The 23,812-nt window shown below is 32.8% G+C and overlaps 3 protein-coding genes across 4 annotated transcripts; all 3 read right to left on the bottom strand.

Annotated features, from left to right (window-relative positions):
- Positions 1 to 8,098: 8,098 nt before the first annotated feature.
- On the bottom strand, positions 8,099 to 9,560 carry LOC106294130 (galactolipase DONGLE, chloroplastic). The gene has a single exon (XM_013729732.1). It carries the CDS (start codon positions 9,518 to 9,520, stop codon positions 8,099 to 8,101), a length of 1,422 nt encoding a protein of 473 aa, XP_013585186.1. The 5' UTR covers positions 9,521 to 9,560.
- A 7,902-nt stretch (positions 9,561 to 17,462) lies between these two features.
- Positions 17,463 to 21,259, bottom strand: LOC106294120 (sn1-specific diacylglycerol lipase beta-like). The gene is made up of 14 exons (XM_013729724.1): positions 20,918 to 21,259; positions 20,588 to 20,729; positions 20,283 to 20,502; positions 20,110 to 20,210; positions 19,911 to 20,032; positions 19,733 to 19,824; positions 19,522 to 19,627; positions 19,024 to 19,178; positions 18,840 to 18,940; positions 18,629 to 18,750; positions 18,463 to 18,560; positions 18,096 to 18,310; positions 17,645 to 18,002; positions 17,463 to 17,535 (listed from the first exon to the last, which is right to left on the bottom strand). Exons 1-14 carry the CDS (start codon positions 21,176 to 21,178, stop codon positions 17,463 to 17,465), a joined length of 2,166 nt encoding a protein of 721 aa, XP_013585178.1. The 5' UTR covers positions 21,179 to 21,259.
- A 232-nt stretch (positions 21,260 to 21,491) lies between these two features.
- LOC106343609 (vesicle transport protein GOT1B) lies at positions 21,492 to 23,423 on the bottom strand. 2 transcript variants are annotated; one of them, XM_013782871.1, is made up of 8 exons: positions 23,359 to 23,382; positions 23,209 to 23,235; positions 22,854 to 22,903; positions 22,539 to 22,630; positions 22,377 to 22,457; positions 22,203 to 22,300; positions 22,035 to 22,110; positions 21,492 to 21,737 (listed from the first exon to the last, which is right to left on the bottom strand). In XM_013782871.1, the coding sequence occupies exons 3-8, from the start codon at positions 22,879 to 22,881 to the stop codon at positions 21,705 to 21,707; spliced, it is 408 nt and encodes a 135-aa protein (XP_013638325.1). In that variant the 5' UTR covers positions 22,882 to 22,903; positions 23,209 to 23,235; positions 23,359 to 23,382; the 3' UTR covers positions 21,492 to 21,704. The 2 variants fall into 2 exon arrangements, with proteins under 2 accessions (XP_013638325.1, XP_013638324.1); XM_013782870.1 differs by lacking the exon at positions 23,209 to 23,235 and having other exon boundaries at positions 23,359 to 23,423.
- Between the last annotated feature and the right edge of the window lie 389 nt (positions 23,424 to 23,812).

Here is a 23,812-nt window from a genome sequence, read left to right as displayed (position 1 = left end):
CATCCTTAGTTCGATACTTGATCACCTAAGGTCTAATCCCTATGCCCATGAGTTCTCTTTTCCCTTAGTCAAGAAAGTATCATTCTGTTATTGCTTTCTAGTTTTAGTCATAGCTTAAAACTCATCTAAATCATTGGTTGCACTTAGATTAAGTGAGTACTTGCATTCTCAGTGCTTTGATATCCCTCAGAACTGGTTCGACAATCACTATACTACAACATTTGTCTTAGGAGCCTTGAAAACTCCTAATATCAGTAACTAGTTGCTATTCATTTCTGACTCAATTGCAAGTATGTTAGAGAGGGGCATTTAGGAAAGAAGAAATACAAAAAAAGTCAAAAAGTATACCTCTAACAAAAAGTACCTAAACATGTTAAAGACCAACACAAAGTAACTTTTTGTGTAACTTTCTCTTAAACAAATAGTAACAAATGATACTTATTTTGCCTCGTGTTTATTGGGTTCCCCGAAATTTCCCCTATAAATTTGTTTTTGAATATTGTTCGTAAAATATTAGTTTTTAATCAGATCCATTTCCATCTAACTGTTGTAAACCCTCCAGCCATGTCATAATAATGAAACTTTTAACATTCAACCATACAAATTTACTTGTTATATATTAAGAACAGTGCATTAGTACTTAGTACATTCCCACTATTTAGCTAAAAGATTTTCAAAAAAAACGCACATGGACTTAAACAGCTACACACATCCAGAGATCACTTGGTTTTGTCTGGTAATTATACATCAAGCCAATTTTACTTTTCTTTTATCTCCTCATTTGTAAGAACATGATAAACGAGAGATTGCTACAAACGGACCAACAAAATTATTGACGCCCCCTACTTTTATCGTTTTTCCCAACATATATACTTTAAACACGCTACTCGAGTACGTCATGGATTACGTAAAAACTCATGACCAAATTGAATAAAATATAAATGGGAAACACAGAAACTCGATATAAAACCTTTGTTTTTTGTCACCGGCCTTTCTTATGAAATGTTATAAGATATGTTTGATACAGAAAAACCGCTACAAATCTATTTACATTTGTGAAAAAAAGTAAAACAATATATTGACAAGAAAATCAATGTGTGGTAGATTGGAAAACTCATCTTATATTGCTTCATGGAAATTGTAGCAACAAATATATTTTTCACATAAAGAATTCATAAATTATCCACAGACAATAATTCCTTTGTGAATTATATATGTAAAATAAAAATCCAATTTCCAAAACAATCTAGAAGAATTACCAAGCCTATGCAGTAAGCTTGGTTTACCAAGCCGAATGGGATCACATAATATCCAACACAACTATAGAACCAAATTTTGTATTCAAAATTAAATTATTACGATCATAAAAGTGCAAAGTTTCAACAAAAACATTGTTACAAGTTTTCAAATTTGCTATAGTTTTGCATAAAATGTTTAATTAATATAAAATAATTACAGTACAACTAATTAAATTCACATTGAAAACTTGTTACCGACCCTTGCGTTCAAATTGGTAGCTAAGACCATGATTAACCACAGTCTCTTAACTGGGGTTCTCAGCTTCGGACAAGAGACGGTTTTTAACTTTTTTTAGATTTTAACTAACAGAAACTAAGAACCGTCTCTTAAATAAGAAATATAAGAGTCGTCTCTTAGCCGAAAAGTGTGGAAAAAAAATATCAAATCATGAGTTAAGAATCCCGGTCAAAAGACCGGTGTTAATCATGGCCTAAGAGAAATATTTTTATCAGTAATTATTTTTATTACTAGTTGAAATATAGAGCCCGCAAAGATGGAAACTTCTTCTCTCACCTATCGTTTTCGTTGTCCGTCTCTTTTTCTCAAAAAATAACAAATAAATTTACTACATCCTTATAAGGAAAGAACGAAAACGATGTTTCATATTGTATGGATCATCCAACGCTTCTCTTAAGAGTACAAACTGGAGTCGTAATTAAGATGCGTACGAACTCTTAAGATTTTTTTGCATGCAAAACAGACGTTCTTCTTTCTGTAAACGCAATCACAATTAGTTAAACGTTTTTTTTTTGAGAGAGTGAGACTAATATACACACATCTAATGCACATTCAGGAATATAAACGTACGTGTTTTCTACCCCACCCTTCTTGACCAATGTGATTCGTGAAAATTTGAAATTTGAATATTAATTTCAGTTCTGATCATACATAAACATGTCTTTATTATTCCCGACATGTTTAATGTTGAATGTTGAATGATGTGATCTGTAACCAAACTTCCTATTTTAATTTTCAAACAAAATATCTCGTGAGCTAAAATCCAAATTAAGTTAGTAATATAACTGCAATATTATATACTAATTCAATGGTTATATGATTGAGTAAAACAGTCAGATAATTCAGTAAAACCCAGCTTTGTCGTCTTTTCTTTTAATGTAACACAGTTCCAAATTTTCTGCCTAATATATAAATAAGGTGTTATTGTAGCTATAGAGTGTAGTATACTATAGTATTCTAAAGTAAAGAAAGCTTGGGTTTGAGGCCATTTAATAATATTAGACAAACCTCCATCTGTAAAAAACATTTATTAATCTCTTTGGAAAGGCATATAGATTCACTATCGTGTCATCAAACATATGCTAATCCAACTCCGTAAATATATAATTTCATGTAAATGCATTTTTATAGAACAGGGTTGCGTTGCACGTACGTGCGAAATATAATATGTAGGGAGCGCAGTAACGTTCGTTCATCAGACATCTAAATTGTCCAAATCCGACTTAGATAAACGGTCTGCTCAGACGCCCATATGAACAAACACGGAAGAGAACGACATGTCTCTTGTGATTTTGTTTTCTACAATTTCTTTACATTTTGTCTGACTTTATAAGAACATCTTCATATCACTGGCGAAAATTTGAACAATCTGTAGTCAGAAAGAGAAATAGAATCTTGTTCTCTAGTCTGAACGATATTTAATTTCAAAAACATTTTTTAAAAAAGTTTTGAGGATACAATTCTTCAATTAACTTTTGAGATCATATTATGTTCCCACGAACTCGCCAATCAGATCACAATTTAGATAGATACCGTCAAACCAAAGATCAAGGTCACATTCATGCTTGATTTCTATGCTTTTACAAACACAGTTCTAGTTAGTCTTCCCTGTACAAGATTTTTGTTGTTTGTCAAATGAAATCAATTTGGGGCCAATGAGCTGGATAACCTCTTTTGAAAATTAAAGTCTCAAATTAGAAAATTTCATGTCGTTGTAAAATCATTTTTTTGTATTCTTTGTTATGAAACTTGTTGTGAACAAACGTTAATTAACTTTAGAAGAAAGCAAAAAACTTTAGGATAAAAATAACTATTTAGAAAAATACCCGTTCAAGGTTGTATATTGATTATGTAAATAATAATTAATAATTTATTAAATCTATATTTACAGTAGTTTCAAATCCGATTTCATTTTCTCTTTAGAAAAATATTTTTATCGTATTAAATAGACCGTTCCTAATCCTAAGAAGTATATTGTACTGCGGGCCAATCGAATGTGACACGAAGATTATAAGACACTTCCAAAATTAACAAAACTCATTGAAAAATATTTTTCTAAACAATTAGGTTGATTCAAACCATATATAAGTTTATGAATTTCATAATGGATGAGAGTATTTCTTCGATAGATTCACTTTTCAAAAAGAAATATAGCTACCTTCTACATATCTAAAATAAAAGAAAATGGATATACATACATTTTAAAGACATATATAAGTGTCTCAAATAGAAATAGAAATAATATATTAATTTGGGTAATTGGTTTATGGGATTCAGTGATTTAAAATCTATATATAATTATCTGTCTTTTGGACGGTTTAAGTTTTATTATCAAAATCTTATATTATTATTCTATGATTTTTAAAAATAATTTAGATTTTATGTTATTCAATAATAAATATGTGCCTACAAATTTTATCTCTGGGTCGAATTTCATATATAATATAAAATTTAAGCGTAAAAACAAAACTTATTTTTTTATAAATAGTAATTAAATTCTACATGTTTTGGAAAAGATATATTTTATAAATATTGTTAAATACTAAGTAAATGATGACAAGGTGTTATTTAAGAAAACTACATTTTGAAAATTGTTATTTCTCAAATATTTTTAACATTTTCCAAGACTTTTTCTTGTTGTTGTGGGTATCGTATATATGAATTTGTACATTAATTTCAAGGGAAGTTGGCCTGTTTTGCTGTGTTTCATGATGATATAGAAGACTATAGAGTTAAGATGTCAGATGATTGACATTAGTTGGCAAACTTTGATCTCATGCATGGCTTAATAACATTTTTCAGTTTCACAAATTCATCTGTTTTATCGACGTAAGTCAACATAACTCGTAAGCGTAACGTTGAGTTTATAATAATACTACAGCGTAAATCTTACGAATTTGATTTACGCTGTGCAATTTTATATTACTCTGTAAGCTTCCAAAAGGAAAATATAGGAAGTATAGATCCTCGCAAAACACGAGAAGCAACACATTGGAGACTTGACATACAAAATAAGAAAAAATATTGTAATATATCTGTGCGATCGTGTGTGTGTACATAAATCCCATTGCTGTCATTGACAAATAGAGCACGGACAGTTTATATAATGGTAAAATATAGCAAACGTTATTTTCTATATATATATACTCGATGACTAAATTTTGAAAACAAAAATCAAATCGTCTTGGCCTTTGTAAGTTAATATAGCAAACGTTATTTTCTATATGTATATACTCGATGACTAAATTTTGAAAACAAAAATCAAATCGTCTTGGCCTTTGTAGGTTTCGCTATAGGTTCGATTTCTCTTGACCACCCAAAACGTTTAAAAATGCGGATCATGCGAATCTTGTAGTGATTAATTTTTGGACCTAGAAAGCTTTTAGGACTACACCACGGTTATTAAAAAAAATTGAAAAAAAAAGAAAATTGACATATGAAGCTTTGAAAAATGAAAGTATAAATTATATCTTGCAACATTGTGGAAATTTTGGCATATGAGGATTTATTCTTGGTCATTTTTATCTTGCAGCGATGTCGAAGTTTGGTCATCATATATAATTATAATATTTGACTTGAGCGCTGCCACCGATCGGTGGCCAAGTTCTGGAATTCTTTTATTAGGCGTTAGTATAAGAGATATAAAAGCCATTTTTTAGCCGAAAAATGTAAAAAACAAAAAATAAATTTTTTTATCAAATCATGAGTTAAAAAATCCGGTCAAGAGACCGGGATTAATCGTGCTTTAATATTTGTAGGATGCCTTTTGGTCACAAATTTGTAGGGATACCTTTACTATGTTTGCTTGGTCTCGTCACTTCTACGTCTATAATATATCCTATATATATATATCAACCGCCAGATTTCTAAAATAACTATAAAACAATGTTTAAATCTCTTACGAATTTTAAATTCTCTTAATAATTTTTATTTATAAAAAATACATAAATTTCTAGTTTAATTTATTAGGAGAAGTGACTTATGTATTAAACATACTATTATAAACATTGTGTCTGATATCAGAAAATATTATAGGCCAAAAGCCTAAAGTTCTATGATCGATTAGAAAAGGAATGATAGTATATTTATGTACTCTCACAAATTATCAAGAAAATAAAAAATACATCTACGAATTAATATAGAATAGAAAGAGACACCACCATGCTAGTAAGTACGCGCCATATTGGATGTCCCTTTCTTCATTCAGAATCTAAGTTTTGACGGATCTTAATATATATTTGGGAGATTGATGTTATGAACTTTAACGAATAGAAAAGTATTAATTATATTATTGTGGACTCATTATAACAAATAAATAATTGTTATAGTAGTTGCAAGATCAACAGTGCTTCGTAAAGAAGGCAACGAATGAAATATTTTTGTGTTTAAACTAATAAAAAATTATCATTTCTATTCAGCTGGTTCTTTGTTTTGATAAAAATATACTTTTAATTAATAAAAAGTAAAGGGATTCTTTTTCGGATTTTTTCCGTAGCAATTTAAATCCCTGAAGGGTTATACAAAAAAATTGAAAAACAAAATTTTCAGAGCTTAAATTCAAAATGGTAACAAGTTTTAACATATTTGTAGCAAATGTGTGATAGTTATAGCTTTATTCTAATTAAAATGATGAACTAATAATAAATAATATCAAATATGTTTAGTAATCCATTTTCTTACTGAAATCTGTGTCAGAATTTGCACACTTCTTTGTCACACAGCCATGAGTTTGCTACTCCCTTTGATTCATTTTATTTGGTTTGTAAGGTTTTGGCATAATAATTAAGAAAATACAAAATTATTAAATTTACCTATTTTACATCAAAACATCATTGAATTAAAAAAATCAACCAATAGACATCATATTACGTAATACAAATAGTTGTAAAAGCTACATATCTTTAAATTTTTGCATAGAAAATTGAAGACATCATTTAAATTGAAACAAAAAAAAAAACCTAAAACACTAATAGTGAAACAGAAAGAGTACTAAAATCTCTTGACTACCGGATAATTTTCTAGTTCCTTCATGAATAAACTCGATGTTTCTGAGTGGTTCAGTTTTAATTAGTTTCACGGCATGCATTTCAACTAAATATTACAATAAATATATAAATGATACACAATTCATTCAAATGCATCGATCATCCGTGTGAAGCCTACGTATTTATTTACTGCTGCGGAATTTACTATGTCTAAATGAATAAGTACTCCCTTTTGTTTTCGCTCAAGCACAAAAAAGAACCAGAGCAACAAATGATAGATAAGAGAAAAAAACTCTAAGATAAACAGTGGATCAATCATCGGATCAAAGCGCAGATTTAAAAAGATTTAGGGATCTTCACAAGTCAACAAACTAGCTGTGATCCCTAATTAGTACCCTACCGGCTACTCAATTAGTGATTTCTTACCCCATTTTCTACTGCCATGTTAATTACAAAGTCATCACCAAAAGAAGTGTTGACCGTTAAAGCCTCCTTGGTAATTCTGTTTTATTATTCGTTCATCGGCAATTATTTCAACTTGTATCTGATGACATCATTCAAAACATCTCGGTTTAGTGCACAAGAAGACACGATATATCGAAAATTAGTCTTTGTTATTATGAAACATGCTTTGGTGGTTTTCTTTGTGGTTTTTATTTTCCAGATTCTTTTCTTAAATAGACTTGTGGCTTTAGGTTTGGATGTACATATGTATCTCCAATGTCTAGGGGGGCTTCATTTTCTCATTTCTCGTGCTCATCATGACGAATATTTTACTATGCCTTGACGATCTATCCCGGACATTCATAGAGTTTCGTTTAAGATGCATGCATATTGTAATGTCTTTCCTATGTGAAACAACCTTGTCCTAATATAAATCTGTTAAAATTTATTTTCTTTCATATAAATTCAGTTTTTTAAACTAATATTATATTACTCTTCAACAATAAAATGCATCATTGAGTAAAGTCAACATGTTAGATGTGACAAAACGAAAAATGGGAGTAGCAAATTAAGCTATAAGTTTTCCACTGAATTCTAGCTAGTGGAATTGCATTACCTCTCTAGATCTCGAGATTAGTATCTGTATTTTAATCCAAAAAACTGATAGAAAATAAATAACAAGAAGATGCATGAAACGAAAATAGTCATGTACATTATCATTCCAGAAAAAAAAAATCGAAAATTAATATAACTTCATCCAGTAATATCTCAAAAACATAAAATAAAATTAAAAGAAATACAAACATGACAAATAATAAGGAATTTTTAAAAGTAAATCCTTTGTTTACACGTTGTGATAACTGGTAAATACAAAGAGGACATATAACGAATTTTTAAAAGTAAATACTTTGTTTACACATTGTGTAGCTGGAAATTCTTATGTTAATTATTAATCTAAGATATAGGAAATAAGTACTGATCAAAACACCATGTATATATACTGATTACTGAATACATATGCAAACCATATTAGGTTTTGCATATGAAAAACTATACATGTACTACAAAAAAAATTTACCTAGCTATCTTTAAAAAAAGACCCAAAATTTTTACCTTCGATCAAATTTCTAGACCTAAAATATATTACAATACATCATATGATTGGATACAGACCCAATTAGATACGCCGCTTTGGTCGCTGCGTTTCTTAACCGCAACGCTCGACGTTGTCCTTTAGGGAACATCATCTGACTTGTTTTGTTGAAAAAGTTGCTACCAAAATTGTCTTCTGCAACCGTAGACTTTGAGCTTCTCGGACGGTTCACTAAACTGATGTAAGTGTCGAGGTCGTGGACACAAGAAATGTTTTGAACGTCGAAGAAATCGAGCGTGAGTTCAACTCCCACGTGAGTGTAGCAAGAACAGCTCCAAGGAAGCTCGTAAACTCCACCTAACGCCCTAAAATTCTCGTTGAACAAGAAACCAGGGAGTTTCGTGATCGGATCATTTACATTAGTGATCCTCAAGACTTTAACTCCTAACTCCTCACATCTTTTCTTAAACCCCAAGTTACCAACCCTTGGACCCGCGAATGAGAATACAGTTACCGGAACATCTTTTTCGCCTCTTCTCTTGTTCAAGCCGAGTTCTGCTATGTCGTAAGCTAGAAGGAGAGCTAGAGAGCTCCCCATACTATGCCCCGCAAGCGTTATGCTCATGTCCTCGTCTTTGTACTTGTTGACAAGCCTCGATATCTCGGAGAGAAGCTGCTCACGACAGCTTTCTAGCCCGAACTTGCTTTCACTCTCGCTGGATGTGTATAAACTCAAGAAGCCAGATTCAACCTTGACATCAGGACGAGGGTTATGAGGGTCAAGCCTAGCTGGAGTTAAGGAGCTCATTAGGTTAGCCATCCACTCAGGGTTGGTCACAGTCCCACGAAACGTCACCACAATATCCCTCCTCCCCAAACGTTTCACCGAGTCATCAGAGGAAACCGCTACGTACCCTATCCAACGTGCGCGATTAGGCTCGTTCTGGATAGGGTTGATGTTGATGTCTGGCGTGGCGTAGATGTACTTGGTGACTTGGTAGCCATCAGGGTCATAGATTCCGGATTCTTTAAGCAGGCTTTTCTTGCCATACTTGCAGTTCAAGTAACGTTTGGAGCTAGGGTTTAGATCAAAACCTTTGTAAGAAGCGGAGAGTAAGTTCCCGTAGCGAGTGATCTCTTGTTGGAGAATAGGGCTTAGAGGGTCAATTAGATTTTCCCAGTTATTGCTTCCTTGTATCTCTCTCCATACTCGAGACAACGGCAGAGATGATGCTGGTGGTGCTCGAGGAAGATGAGCCACCATAGAAGAAGAAGAAGGAGGAGAGAGTGGAGAAGAAGATGGAATCGGAGGGGCCATTATAGAAGAAGAGATTACAAGCTTTTTATTAGAGGTTTTGTCTGAGAGAGAGATGTGGCCAAGATTGTGTTTCTGTTGAGGAATTTTTTCTCCAATGAGAAATGGAGAGTAGTTAGGGCTTTGAGTGAATATGTTGGTCGCCATTAATGGAGGCCACTATGTTAGAGAGAGAGAGAGAGAGAGAGAGATGTTGGTTCAAGTATAAAGAGAGAGACAACAAGTGAGATGCATATTTATAGAGCAAAAATGTGAATGGAGATTTTGAGGAGAGAGAAAAAGCAAAACTTGTTCGGCGAGTATTGACTGAGAAATTAAATATTCAAAAGGTATCGTTGGTACAAAAGTTTTAATAAAAGCGTTGGGAGGCAAGAATTATTTATTTATGTGGTCGGTTCCGGTTAGTTAACATTTTTCTATTAATCTTATAAACTCTGTTCATGCCTCATGCTTCTCTTATATATACTTACTTGACTACTCGGTGTCTGAATACAAACAAAAATAGAACAAAAAAACAATAATTTTAACTAGGTACTCTATAATGATTTAGGTGGGTTGTGGTCGGAGAACTTTATAACTGTGAGTTTAATACAGTGGATATAAAAGTTTTGACATTTGATTCTTATTTTCTTTCGTTGGAAAAAAATCTACACCTTTTTAGAGTTTACAACAAACGTTTTAGGGGAAAAAAGGAAAGATAATGTTTACCAAAATAAGAGAAAGAATGAGTTTATTTGGAAGTATGATTCCGGATGTTGATGTTTCTCAGTATGATTTCTATCATCATATCTATTACCTTTGCCATTTATTCAGTAGATAAAATAATAAATGTACTTAACTATAGCAACTACATTAGGTAAGTTTACTAATCAACTTGGATTCAGGGTGTATATCGTGGTGATTATAATCTTAAAATATATCATAGTACTGGACAAAGTCTGAGCTATATTTAAATTGAAGAACTAGGGTGATGATTGGTTCGACTGTGGCGGTAGAATCTTAGCCGTAAATTTTTTGCTGTAGATAAATTGGTTGTAATTGTAAAGTTGTTATATTTTTGCAGAGATTTTTGTTCTTAAATTTGTTGTAGCAGTAAGATATATGCTGCAGATATTTTAAAACAAAATATGTGAAATATGTGATATATACATAAAATAATTCTTATTTTTATTACTTAAATTACTTTATATTAATATTTTTAAAAATTATCAAAGTTTACTGTTATTTAAAATGTGATATGTAAATAGTTTTTATATTATTTAAATTATTTCAATAATTTAAAAGCACCCAAAATTAGAGTAAAATATTTATAGATATTTTTTTATTATGATTATCTTATTTATTTGATATTATAAATAATTTTGTTAATTTTACAGTTTCTGCAGCCTATAAATGAAAGATGTAAGTTTTTAACTAAATACATACGAAAAGTATTTGTTTTAATTTTTTTGTTGTATCTTTAAAAATAAAAGTAAAGTATGATTGATAAAAAAATAATAGAAATTTGATGTAGGTTTTAACTTTAAAAAATAAAGCTAAAGCATTATTGGTAAAGTTTAATGATTTTGAAAAAAGTAAAGATAAAGCAGATAGATAAAGTCCAGACCAGGAGAACCTTCGGCAAATATAAGCAGATCATCCGCTTTCCTGAAGACGGTTGACTGGAGAGAGATTTTGAAGGTGCAATGGCCCTCTGCATATCTCTGTATTGGAAATAAAAAATATACAAAACTAAAAAAATCTGTGCGTGGAAATGTCCTTGGCGTCACCCCCATGACTCACCATATTATATGAAAATTGCAGATCCAACACCGATAACTGGTGACTATTCATAATTACTTTAAAATTATAAAAATTATGCAGAAACAGGAAAAACTGTAGATCCAACCCATATGACTGGTTTTATTTTATAATTATCTACAAATTATGACTTTCTTTGTTTTAAAACCATGCAGAAACAAGGTAAACTAAACTTATCAAAAAAACAAGGTAAAATAACGAGAGAAAGAAAACAAGAGAGTAAACGGCATGAAAGAAATGTCAAGTGGGGTTTTCTATGTTGCTTCCTAAAGTCAAAATCCTAACGCTGTCTGTTCTTCGGGTTATCGTTTTTACTTTTTCCTTTTGGATTTTTTTTCTCAGAAGTTTGAAAATGATATATGTTTGTTTTTTTAACTTATATAAATCTTTTGTTTCTTTCATACTAACGAAATTCATTCATTTACAGTGATCATAGTTCAATAATATTATTTTATATGTTAATTTTAGCTATTAATAATACGACGATGAATTGTCATAAAAATTTTGAATTTCTAACTTCATGTAAAGTTCTAGTTGTTTGAAGAAAGAGAAATTTGTGTGACCGAAAGTGAAACATGTCAGAAATAGTTTCTCTTTTTTTTTTCTGGTCACTGTAGAGTAGTTTTTTGTTGAACTATAAATGAATAAAAATGTGTGACCGAAAGTGAAATATGTCAGAAATGCTCTCTCTCTTTTTTTTTTGAGTAATAGAAATACTCTCTTCATGTAGAACCAAAACGTAACTTTATTATTATTTTTATTCATTTTCAATTTTTTTTAAATAAAATAGTAACATTAAAATATATCGATTAACAAGAAAGTTTAGTCTCTTTGGGTCTGGGATAAGTTTTGATAGTTTACTAAAGCGCAAAAACATGCATTTTTATCGGATCGACTTAAACCTGGGAGCAACGATTCGACTTTCTAAAAAGAATATTGTTAAATTAAAATAGGGAAAATTTGGAAAAATACTTCAATATAAGATTTTATTGTGAAAATTACACTCTTATTTATATTTTTTGAGAACTACACTCTTATCTGGGTAAATTGACTAAATTATCCAAATAGAATTCCTAATTATTTTAATATTTTAATAACAGCATAAAAACTTAGAGTTATGCATTAAAAATAGTCAACGGCAATCTTTTTTTACTCTGTATTAATAATATTTTTAGTATTTTTATTATATCATATTTTAACAAAAATTCTTGTTAAATATACTTTATATTTCTTTTAATAAAGGTTTAAAACAATAGACGTCGTTAACATTATTTTCTTGTGTTTTTTTTGCACCTATTTTCTTGTTTTCTATATATCAACAAACTCAAGAATTGACTATATCTTTTTCTCTCGTCTTGTTCCTCTTGTTCTCCATTTTTGAATCATTTAAAGGTTTATATTATTTCTTCACTGATATATATTTCTGGATGTAATTTGAATTTATATATTTTTAGTTTTAAATCTGATCGACATAACATCTTTTCTCGCGATCAATTTTGTTTAATCTATGAAATTCTATCATTTATATGTTATCATCCACATCAAAGTCAAACAAGGATGAGAAAAGTAAGAGATGTATATAACAATTTTTAAAACAACATCTGGGCCACAATTGTAAAGAGAGACTCAAATTCACGGTCTTGCACATAATATTCAAAGATTAAGCTTATAAGGAAAATAAATTACAAAGTATTGATCCGATAGAGGATACTAGCAACGAGATTGTATGTATACAACTTTTGTTTACATTGCTAAAAAAACAGAAATAAACTTTAAAATAGTTCATAAAATTTACGGAGATGCTATTTTAAATACTAACATGTAATTATCTTAATATAAGTAATAATAATTATCTTAATATAACTAACAATATCTAATTAAAATCAGGATAACAATGTCTTTTCACATATAAAAAAGTGTAATTTTCAAAAAAGAAAAACAAAGATGTATTTTTCAAATTGTAACTCATCAATAAGGCATTTTTCAAATTATCCCATTAAAATATCCAGTTACATGGAAAATGAATAGGTTTGTTATATATGTTGGACTATGTATGAAAGTAATTCAGAACTTGATCAATATATGGAAGTATACGTTTATGTTATATATTGAGCTATTTTTAGGCCATAAAAATAAGTTATTGAGCTATTTGCGTTTTTTTTTTTCTCAAACATATACAAAATGTTATTTGTTACTTTTGATATGTATACAAAACACATGTTTGAGAAAAATGCCGCATATCTGTCATTGTCTTGATCATTTCTCACCTATTGGCTGTAACCACCATCTCACCGGCTGCCACATACCTGTCATTGATTGCCTTGCTAATATAGACAATTTATACAGTATTACTTAAATATACATTCAAGCTTCTGAAATTTTTGTTACAATGTAACTGTTAATGTCGCTCATGCATGGCCAATCTGTTTAAAGAAGTATCTGCAATAGCTTTGGAAGTTGGAATCACTTTCTATGATCTATTATTATTATTATCTATTGCTACTTTCTATTGAACGATGGATTTCAATCTTCAGCAACTAAATTACATACGTACGGTTATATGACCTAGTGAGTGAAGTAGTTGAAAAGAAGAAAAGAATCTGCACTGCGTAACATGTTTTCTTTTTTGCTAAATTGTAAATATCATTTCACAGAAATGAAAGTTTTGGTTACAAAATTAGTTGCACCCATGGCTGCTTTAACAGTCATTCTGATTTTTAGGGGCCGAAAAGATTTCTAAAAAACCCCTAAGAATCTAACAAGTTAACTCAAAACCTTCCAAGAAAATTGACAGCTTGAACTAACTGAATTTCTAGGACAACATACAACAATATAAAGTTCCTATAACCAAAGCACTTCTTGCGTAACATGTTTTCATTTCAGTAATTGGCTTATAGTTGACATCATAACCAACACACACAACTCTGACACATATTTTTAGGTTTGTACGTGTGAAAGTAAGTGTGTATAGCCAAATCCAATATCGAAGAAAAAAATAGAAAAGAAAATTAAACACGTACGTACCACGGTATATATTGAGGACTTCAGCCAGCTAACGTAATAATGATTTAAAAAAATATATATTATAAATATTGACATTTTGTAAGCAAGGTTGACTTATCTTTTACTTTTACGAGCGAAGTTGACATAACATTCTATCAAAAACAAAAGAAGAAGAATGAATGGAAAAATACGAGCCAATTAAAAAAAAAACAAGAAAGAGTGTTTTGATTTTTGGGCACTAACCAAGGAAGATTTTACGCGGCAAGGAAATGAGTTTGACTAAGAATTTGGGGAGTGAGCAGAGAAAGACTGAAAAGCTACAGCTGAAGTTTTTCAGTTTTGCTTTGTTCCTTATTTGACTTCTTCCTGCGTACGTGTAACTCTTTTTTTTTTTGTCACAGCGTACGTGTAACTCTCTACTTCTTCATTTCTTCAGCTTTATTTTAGTTAACTTTTTTTTTCCTTTACTATTCAAAAGCCAATTAAATACACACATGTATATATATATTCATAAAGTTGTAATATACAAAACTACTACACTACAAACGTTGTTTTTTTCGTTCAGACTGTTGACAAAATTTGTGAAATGGAAAGAACTATGATAGTTTTATAGATAAGTAACCAATGGATAAGTTATAACATTGTTATTTGATAAGGAAAGGGTCTTTCTCGTCGATCTCAGTTAAGACAAATTTGGGGTCTTGGATATGGAAGAAGATTCTACGAATGAGAGACATAGCAAAGCAATTTCTGCGTATGTCAGAAATGGGAACCATACATCCTTTTGGTATGATGTCTGGTCGCAGATTGGTTGCCTAAAAGAAGCCGTAGGTGATAGAGGTAAAATAGCGCTTGGTATTGTGGAAAATGCTACGATGGCAGATGTCCTCTCAAATAATAGGAGGCGAAGACATAGAGAGAGCATTCTAAATGATATAGAGGAAGACATAAATACATTGCGCATTGGAGGGTTAAGGGACATGGATGATGTCCCGTTATGGAGAAGCGAAGAAGGAACATTTGGAAACAGATTCTCCACTAAAAAGACATGGCATCAGCTGAGGACGAGGCAATCTATCTGTCCTTGGAGCAGAGGCATATGGTTCCCCGAGTCCACCCCGAAATACTCATTTATGATCTGGATTGCAATAAAGAACAGGTTGCAAACAGGAGATAAAATGCACGCTTGGAATGCTACCATACACGCACTCTATGTCATGAAGTGCAAGAGACTTGCCATCATCTCTTTTTCCAATGTACCTACTCATCTAAGGTTTGGAAATCATTGGTACAAGGGCTTCTCAAAGATGGCTTTACCACAGACTGGAATACCATTATCACTATAATATCTGGCTCGACCTTTCCTGCCACAGAATTGTTCCTTATCAGATACTCCCTGCAGGCAGCAGTTCACAGTATCTGGAGGGAAAGAAACTCGAGGAGACATGGTGAAGAACCAAAGGATGCCATTACTCTGAGCAAACTCGTTGATAAAACGATCAGATTGCATCTGCTTGCAGTCAAAGCAAGAGGCCACGCCTACTTGGAGAGAAGTCTGCGTACTTGGTTTGGCACGAGAGAAGATCTAACACCATCGTAATAGGTGGTTAGAATCTTTTACTTTTATTGCCTTATGAGTTCATAAGTAAAACAGAAGCACAAGATGTAACACAGTTTTTGTTTGATTATAATTTTACTTTCATTCAAAAAAAAAAAATAAGTTATAACTAATTGATGATTGAACTAAATATAGTTTACAAAAAAATGATTGAACTAAATAGTATCTAGTATTACTATTACTAAATAAGTAAAAGCGTATTATATTACAATTTTTATATATTCAAAGAAATAGTAATAGTATGTTTGAAACAAAAATTTAAATTGTGGTCCGTAAAGGATTTTCCATTATTATAATGGTTTGCCAAACTAGATGTTTTGACTCTTGGATTTAATATGTAATATATCACTTTTTATTATCAAGGGGAAAAGGCAAATCTAAGGACGGAGTACATCCATGATCCACTCAGCGTAAAAGCTCGAGTCAAAGATATTATTTCTGCAACATGATGAATGTATACACTTTATAATGTTTAATTTGTCATAATTGCGATTCGTTATTCATCTACTACTGTTTTATAATACTCATAAAAGAAGTACGTATGTTATATTATTGAGAAGTAATATATGCATTATATTAAAATTGATTAATTAATACAGATCAACAATCTTTAGTTTTGTTTATTTTTTTTCCTTTACAATCAAATACTAATAGTTTCATTGGAATGATGTAAAACAACCATAAAATGTAGTGAATAGCTATTTCATGATACATCTTTTGCTGATTTTTCGTGTTAGATCATATTACCACCATCAACTTCGTACTCAATTTTAATTTCGGAAGGAAAACATACGTGAGACTTGACCAGCCATCTTGAAATATATAAAATAGTTCGGTGGAAGACTGTCGAAAGAAATTCAAAACTTAAAAATAACTTTCGGTTATTAAGAGGAGAGAAGAGACTCCTTTAGTCCAAATCCTCAGCTTCAATGGATCTACCCAGCAGCTTCTCTTCTTTCAACTTTCAATATAGTGCAAAACGAATAACTATCTCAAACGATTCCCCCAATAACACTATAAGATTATGATTTTTCAAGAGCATCCTAACCAACTTGAGTTGCTACCTTTTTTCTTTTTATAGTCACCAACATTGTCTGTTTTCGGATTTGAGAAATTTTGACAAGTAAAAAGAATCTTGTCAAATATGAATTTCGATATTAATAGTCTAAACAAAACTTCTTTTTGAATATTACTTTGAATGTATCATAGCAGCCAGAATTGGTTCGAGGGTTATCCATCTTTGCCTTACTTTAAGAAATTAAGAGACAAGTCTGTCTGCTCTTCAAGGAAGCTGCAGTGAGGGTTCTTGGATTTGATTCTAAATAAAGCTAAAACTATTTCAAAAAAATTCTTGCTCCACAAGTAACTGGTGACCTAAATTTGAAAACAAATTCTATAATAACGACCAGCCGACAATATTCTAAAGGAATATATAACTGTAAACTGTCGTAACCAGTCAAGTGTTCAATCACTTCACGTACGTACCATCTAAAAATTAACCATTTTATCTTAGTGGCCTTTGCCAAAAATAGAAAGAACTAATTCAATTGTGAAGGTAAATGACATTGGTCATTCAATAATGTTGTTTGAATGTTTGGTTAGAAAAACATATATGCACATTCTGCTGTTATTTAATCGAAACATCTTTCATGTCTTGTGTCATACATACTATGTCAGATCACTAGTCATGTCGCAGTAGAGATTGCGAGATTCTAAAACCTTCTGCATTGCGTGTCTGCATCTGCATTGAAACAACAACAAAAATTCCGAAAGTTGTATTCAGATCGCTTCACCTTCAAAAAAAAAGAAGAAAGAAAATAGAAGTTATGGATAAAGAGGAGAGTAGTTACCTCCAAGGAAGATGATCAAGAAACATTGATGGAGAAACCATAATTTCTTTGAAGCTCTCTCTGTTTGCAACATAAGCTTTGTAACCATCTGGCACATCACATATCGGCCACCCTCGCCATATAGGCACGCTCATGTTGTTTCCTTCGTGTACAATATGGATGACTAAACCAGGCAAGAACATCTCCGGAGCTTCATCATCAACATCTTCTCCTCTTGTTTGGACTGTTTCCATAAACTGAGAGACAGGACTATCTGTTGAGACCGCCGCCGTCTCGTGGAACGGATTAATGAATTCCTCATCATGTTGCCTCATTTCTGGTTCAGCTTCTTCCAAAATTGGATAAGTTTGATCTTCTTCTCGCAGTTGTAGGCTTTCATTAGCTAACCTTTCTTGATGAACAAGCTAAAAGTTAAAGAGTTATCATCAGAGTTAGAGATAAAAGCTGTTACCAATTACTATTGATGGTATAGATTCTCCTGTAGTTTGCTCTTCAACATCATGTTGCCTATGCCGTTTGCTAGCAGACAAAAACCGGCGTGCGAGTCTGAAAATGAGTGCTGTATCAGCTTTAGGATCTTGAGACAGTACTTTGATTGCTGCTACTTGTAGTCGGCGGATTGATCCATACGAGAGCCGTGATGAGAATTCGTTATCCAGTACAATGCTGTTTGAGGATTACCATTAGTGACTTAATCTAAACTAAGTAAAAGTCATCAAGATTCAATAAACTAAGTAACATCAAAGGGACTACTATATAACATTAGTGACTTATTATAAACTAAGTAAAGTCATCATGATGAAAATAAATAATCTAACCTTGTAACAAATTCAGAACATGCCTCTGCCACATCTTGATCTACACATGGGAGAGGTCCATATGCATATACATACAGGTTAGGGAATCTGCAACGAAGCTATACGCCAAAAAGAGTCGGACATAAGATATAAGATAAACGTAATCTTTGGTTAAGTGAAAACATACTCTAATTCCTAGTAACGAGGCAATAGCACCTCCTAAAGAATGCCCAACGATGCGAATGCTGTAGCCAGCACACTCGCCTCCATCACCAATCAACGAGGACAGGAAGCCAGTAGATCCTGACTCTGCATTCTCCATTTATATAAATTAGAATAGAGAAAAATTGTGTGACAAGTTATGAACATATAAGTTATAACCTAATTAAACTCTTTACCTCCAGGGTCTCCTTCTATTTGCGTAAATAGATCTCTTGCAGCTTCTACTATTCCCGAATGCCCGTAGTGTGTACGAGAAGAATCCATAACACGAATGCGACTATAACATAAACCCACATGAAACAATAAGAGTTTCATTATTGATTCTATACTCACAAGCACAATAGAGAGATAGAGACTAACTTTGCTAGGCCGTCCAAGTCTTCAGGAGTTAACGAACAAGCACGACCTAAACCATCAGTTATGAGGTCTTCAGCCGTCTCAGTTCCTCTAACAGCAATTACAACACATCTTAGATAATGTAACACTACAACGAAGTATGTTGCTTTACACTTCTCCTGAAATAAAAGAACAATTACATGAATAGATGAGAAACTGATGCATTGAAGCCACAAGATACCAAACAACTTCAAATAGTTGTTTTCCACTAATTCGATTCGTTGTGTTAGACCATAGGAGGTTCGGGCCGAAGTCTGTATTCCCCCAGACCCGAAACCACAATATATAATATTAGTTTCATCCCAGCGGAGTGTGGTCACTCGAAATGTTAACACAATGGTTAGATTCCTTTCCCGTTAAGGACCTCTGGTCATACAAGACCTTTCTGACACAATACTGCTATGAATCCCATCTTCATTATTGGTATTAGAACATAGGATTAAATGAAAAAAAAATACTTACACTACAAATTCGACCTCGGCGAAGAACATGAGCAGGAAAATCTATAAACTTAAGGAAGGCAGCTGCATGACCTCTCCACCAATTATCACCATCAAGTTTAGGCCTCCTGAAAGGAAACTTCTTACATTAATATCATACAAATATTTATATATCAACATCAGATAAAAGGAGAAAAACGTATAGAAACGAGCTAACCAGGTATATAGTATACCATTTACGGCTCCAAGGTGTTAAGATCCCTTGCCTACAGACCCATGTGCATAAAAACAAGGCAGGGTTTCTCCCAACATCAAGCAGTGGCCCCTGCACAATGCCACCACACACGCAGGTTAAGAAACATCTACCAAATTTAAAGAATAGCTTTGGAGTATGTGTAGTTCAAAAAATACAGTGTAAGCAGCTTCAGCAAATTTATGAAACGCGGCAGCCTCCTGAAGATGAAAAGCTGGAGCTTCCATGCAGTTCTCATATGATTTAGGAAACTGGCTATTATTCTGCAACAGAGCAAGGCCTAAAAATAGACAAAAGACTAGATAAAAGGTTCATAGACTAATAGAAAGCTAGAGACGAGATTTTCAGATCTTCAACCTGCCAAAAACTCCAAATGGCCAGTGCCTGATGCTCTATATGAAATAAGATCACCCAACAGTCTTGCAACTGAACACACTTCATCTTCCTCTATAACACCCCTAGAAGCAGACAGATACAATCAATTTTGCCTAAGAGTTTGAACAAGTACATAGAGTTTTCAGAAACGTTACATATATTCACGACGTCCAAGACAGCACAAAACTTCACGAATGCCATGGTCAAACACCTCCTGGTAATGAGCTTTCCATGCATCATCTTGAGTTGCGTAGAAAGACCGCCATTGCAATATATCTGATCCCGTGAAGCATTGAGCCAACGCAACAAAGCAAACTGTGATCAAGAAGGAAGCCTGCAGCCTTTGCTTCCACCCACGTGTGTCTGGAGATAGCCCTGAGCACAAAAAGTTACTAAAGAGATTTTAAATCAAGAATAATTAAAAAGAACTCAAATGTAAATTTTGTGACATAAGTTTTACCTAAAACGCAATGTCTTGGCATGCCATCAGGGGAAACAAAGAATGTGGAGACACGGAACATAAGGTTAGTTGCACCAAGGAATTGCAGTAAAGTTATTACCATTGCAAACCGAGTCCACCAAAGCCAAGTCTTATACTTCAACTGCAGATCCACAAAGCCAATAGACCATGTTAAGCATTCGTCTATGGTCCCCAAAATTTTTGAAAAAAATTACATAAAAATAAATCTCCAAATTTATATAAAAAATATTATTAAAATATAACTAAATCGTTTATAGCTTCCAAAATCTTAAAGTTGCACTCAAAGACTTTGATTGTTTAAAACGGCACCTTTCTTTGGAGAGTGATCTGAGTAGGAGAATCCATAATGGTGATAGCCATGAGTTCCTGTGTAGTAGCGACCTTAATTATGGAGGCTAGTTTGACGCATGCGGCTAAACAGACGGCGTAGAGGGGGAATAGTTGAGCGGGGCTGTCGCAGTTTGAGTTGGAAACGAGAGTCAGAACACAGCCGGAGACAATGACGGCCAAATTGGCAATGGCGAGAACCAGTATCGTTCTCCTGACTCTCTTCAACCTCGTAATCAACATTGATCGTTTGATGTTTGTGTTCTTGTTCCGTTGGTTGTTGTCGGAGATTAGGTCAATGTCTCGACGGGCATGAAAGCACGAAGAGACATCTCCGAGACAAATCCGCACTGGATGACGATTTTTGTTTCAGATATGTTTTCAGACAAAACAATTTGATCTTTTTGCTGACAGGCACCAGCTGGAAACTAATGTCCGTACCAAATATAAATAAATAAATACTTTTTTTTTTTAAACTATAGTTACGTCATTCCTATTGTTACATGATGAAGATCGAGTTGGTACGTTACGATGAGAGAAAAAAAACCGTTTTAAAGAAATAAACTACTTCTTTTGATATATATAGAAAGAAAGTTAGAATGTGAAACAGAGCAAAGTCTCTGTCATGTCCCAAAAAAAAAGAACTTGAAAGGATTTGATTCTGTTTGTAAAAGAAAACAAAAAAAAAGTAAAGCAACAATTGTTTTGGAATTCTAGAGAAGCTTTTTGAAGAGGCTGAAGAGATGGGATTGAGATTATGTCTTTTTCTTCAACGAGAACCTCGTACAAGTTGCTCAAGAACCTGCAAAACAGAACATTCCAAACCAAAGGACAAAACAGTTTAAGGAAAGAAACCCGAAGTCCTTAAAATGTTCAAAAGCTCTAGATCATCGTTTGGATGATCCTGTGGAAACTACATTTCATGACAAGTTGCTTGAGTCTATCAATTTCCGAGAGAAGCCAACTTAGCTAACCACAAAGAGACACAGGGAATTTAAGGCAGTAACTATCTTTGCACAGGATGTTGTTCAAGAACAAATCCCTAAGCTCTAAATGCTCGTTCGGAAAGCAAAGGGAAGTGCTGACGAGGATTGCTTACCGTGAGAGGATACTGTATCATCCACCCAACAAAAGGAATCTGGGAAAGGAACATCTTTACCGTTGACCAAAATCCGCTGCAAATGATCAAAGATGTGACATTAGTTAGACCAAGTAAACGTAATTGTATGAAGAGATCGATAAGAAACTAGAAACAAAATGCTCTCACCCGAACAGGACGATGCAACCATACATCTCAAGGATAATGCCTATTATTGGCCAACGTACAAATATAAGAAAGAGTCCAAGCACGAAACAGACTGTGCCCTGCAACAAGGAACCCCCTCCCCCAAAAGGAATAAGAACTGTTAAACAAAGATTAGCCTTAGTTCTATGCGCATACCTTCAAGTTGTTAACGTTGGTGAACAGTCTCCAAGTTGACTGCCAACCAAGTAAAAGACCAACACCTATCAACCAAAACAACTGACACACAACAACACAAAGCCAAATCAGATTCAAATGTTGGAATGTCTCCTAAGATACAGAACGGGAGAGAATTCTCACGTTTCCAAGAGCGAGCAAACCTCTGTCAAAGTACAAGATGACACCAAGAAACGAAAAGGATAAACCAAAGCCAATCAGGCCTAACCCAACTTCTGCAAACAACAAACAAACAAACAAAAGAATCAAGAAATGGATGCCTTAAAGAGTTTCAAATCAGCAAGAGTTTTCAAGTTTTGTGCATTCTATTACCGACTCAAATCAAAACTAAGAGAGGATATATAATCTTAGCTAAAGAGTTACAACTAACAAAGAAGCTGGTGGCAAAAGAGAAATCGTAGACAAATCACATTAAGTTGAGAGAAAGTATTTTTTTACTCTTTTGCTCAGTTAGTTCATACGCCATCTCGGTAACTCCACTTTAAGATCTGTTTGCCAGAGTAAACATCATAAGCAAGCTTGAACAAATTTTACTTTTTAAGGTAAAAACAGAGCTTAGAAGAATATAGTAGTAATAACATCAAGTCACAAACTTTAACCATATGTTCAAGCTTTATATCTAGAAACAATGTCCAAAAAGGATAATGTAGATGTTTTGTCTCATGCATAAAAAAAAAACACTCTGAAACAACTAATCGTGAACAGCTCAAAAAGATTCAAACTTTTTTTCTTGTCTAATAGAGTACTGATCCTTAAAATATGATTACTCTAAACCCTAAACAAAAGTAGCTACCTTTAATAAATCTAAGAACAGGTGAAGCTGGTCAAAGGTCGAGATCATCCAAACCCCATCAAGGATCGATTTTGCAAATGAAGCAAAGGGATTCGAATCCTTCGAGCTCGATTCTCGGATTCGAAACAGAGAAGGGGAAAAGAGACTTACCGTAGTGAGTCGGTGAATGCAAAGAGAAGCTTCCGACGAGAAAAACACGACGACGACCGCTTTCATTACAATATGCTGCTTCTTATTAAACTATATTTTATTTATACCCCCTATAGTTTTTCTTGTTTCGGAAATTACCCCTATAGTTTATATTTGAATCAAAATCAAAAATAGCGATGGACTTTACTTGGAACAGAAATAATCAAAATTAAAATTAGTTACATGAGATGTCTTTCTTTGTTCAGAGCCAATGTTTGTTTAACATTGTTAGTTTATACTCTGCATTAGTGCATTTGAACATTTTGTTGGTTCATTAGGCATTCAAAGCTTAACATATGATTGAACATCTCATGAATTTCATGGAAATAATTGTTAAATGAGTAAAAAAATAGACAAGTTAATATATGAGGGGCATTGCAATAAAAACAGGCAATCTTCTTTATTATGAGGAAAT

The sequence above is a fragment of the Brassica oleracea genome, chromosome C5 (assembly GCF_000695525.1).
Source record: "Brassica oleracea var. oleracea cultivar TO1000 chromosome C5, BOL, whole genome shotgun sequence".
Taxonomy (NCBI): domain Eukaryota; kingdom Viridiplantae; phylum Streptophyta; class Magnoliopsida; order Brassicales; family Brassicaceae; genus Brassica; species Brassica oleracea.
The sequence above is the reverse complement of the archived record's forward strand: the minus strand, read 5'-3'. Positions and strand labels throughout refer to the sequence as shown.

Coding starts and splice junctions, on each gene's coding strand:
- LOC106294130 (XM_013729732.1), bottom strand. CDS start 9,520: ATGGCGACCAACATATTCACTCAAAGCCCTAACTACTCTCCATTTCTC.
- LOC106294120 (XM_013729724.1), bottom strand. CDS start 21,178: ATGTTGATTACGAGGTTGAAGAGAGTCAGGAGAACGATACTGGTTCTC. Junction 19,179..19,521: donor GCCGAGGTCGAATTTGTAGT/GTAAGTATTTTT, acceptor CTTTTATTTCAG/GAGAAGTGTAAAGCAACATA. Junction 18,311..18,462: donor TGTTCTGAATTTGTTACAAG/GTTAGATTATTT, acceptor ATCCTCAAACAG/CATTGTACTGGATAACGAAT.
- LOC106343609 (XM_013782870.1), bottom strand. CDS start 22,881: ATGGCGTATGAACTAACTGAGCAAAAGA. Junction 22,301..22,376: donor CCAACGTTAACAACTTGAAG/GTATGCGCATAG, acceptor TCCTTGTTGCAG/GGCACAGTCTGTTTCGTGCT. Junction 21,738..22,034: donor TGATACAGTATCCTCTCACG/GTAAGCAATCCT, acceptor TCTGTTTTGCAG/GTTCTTGAGCAACTTGTACG.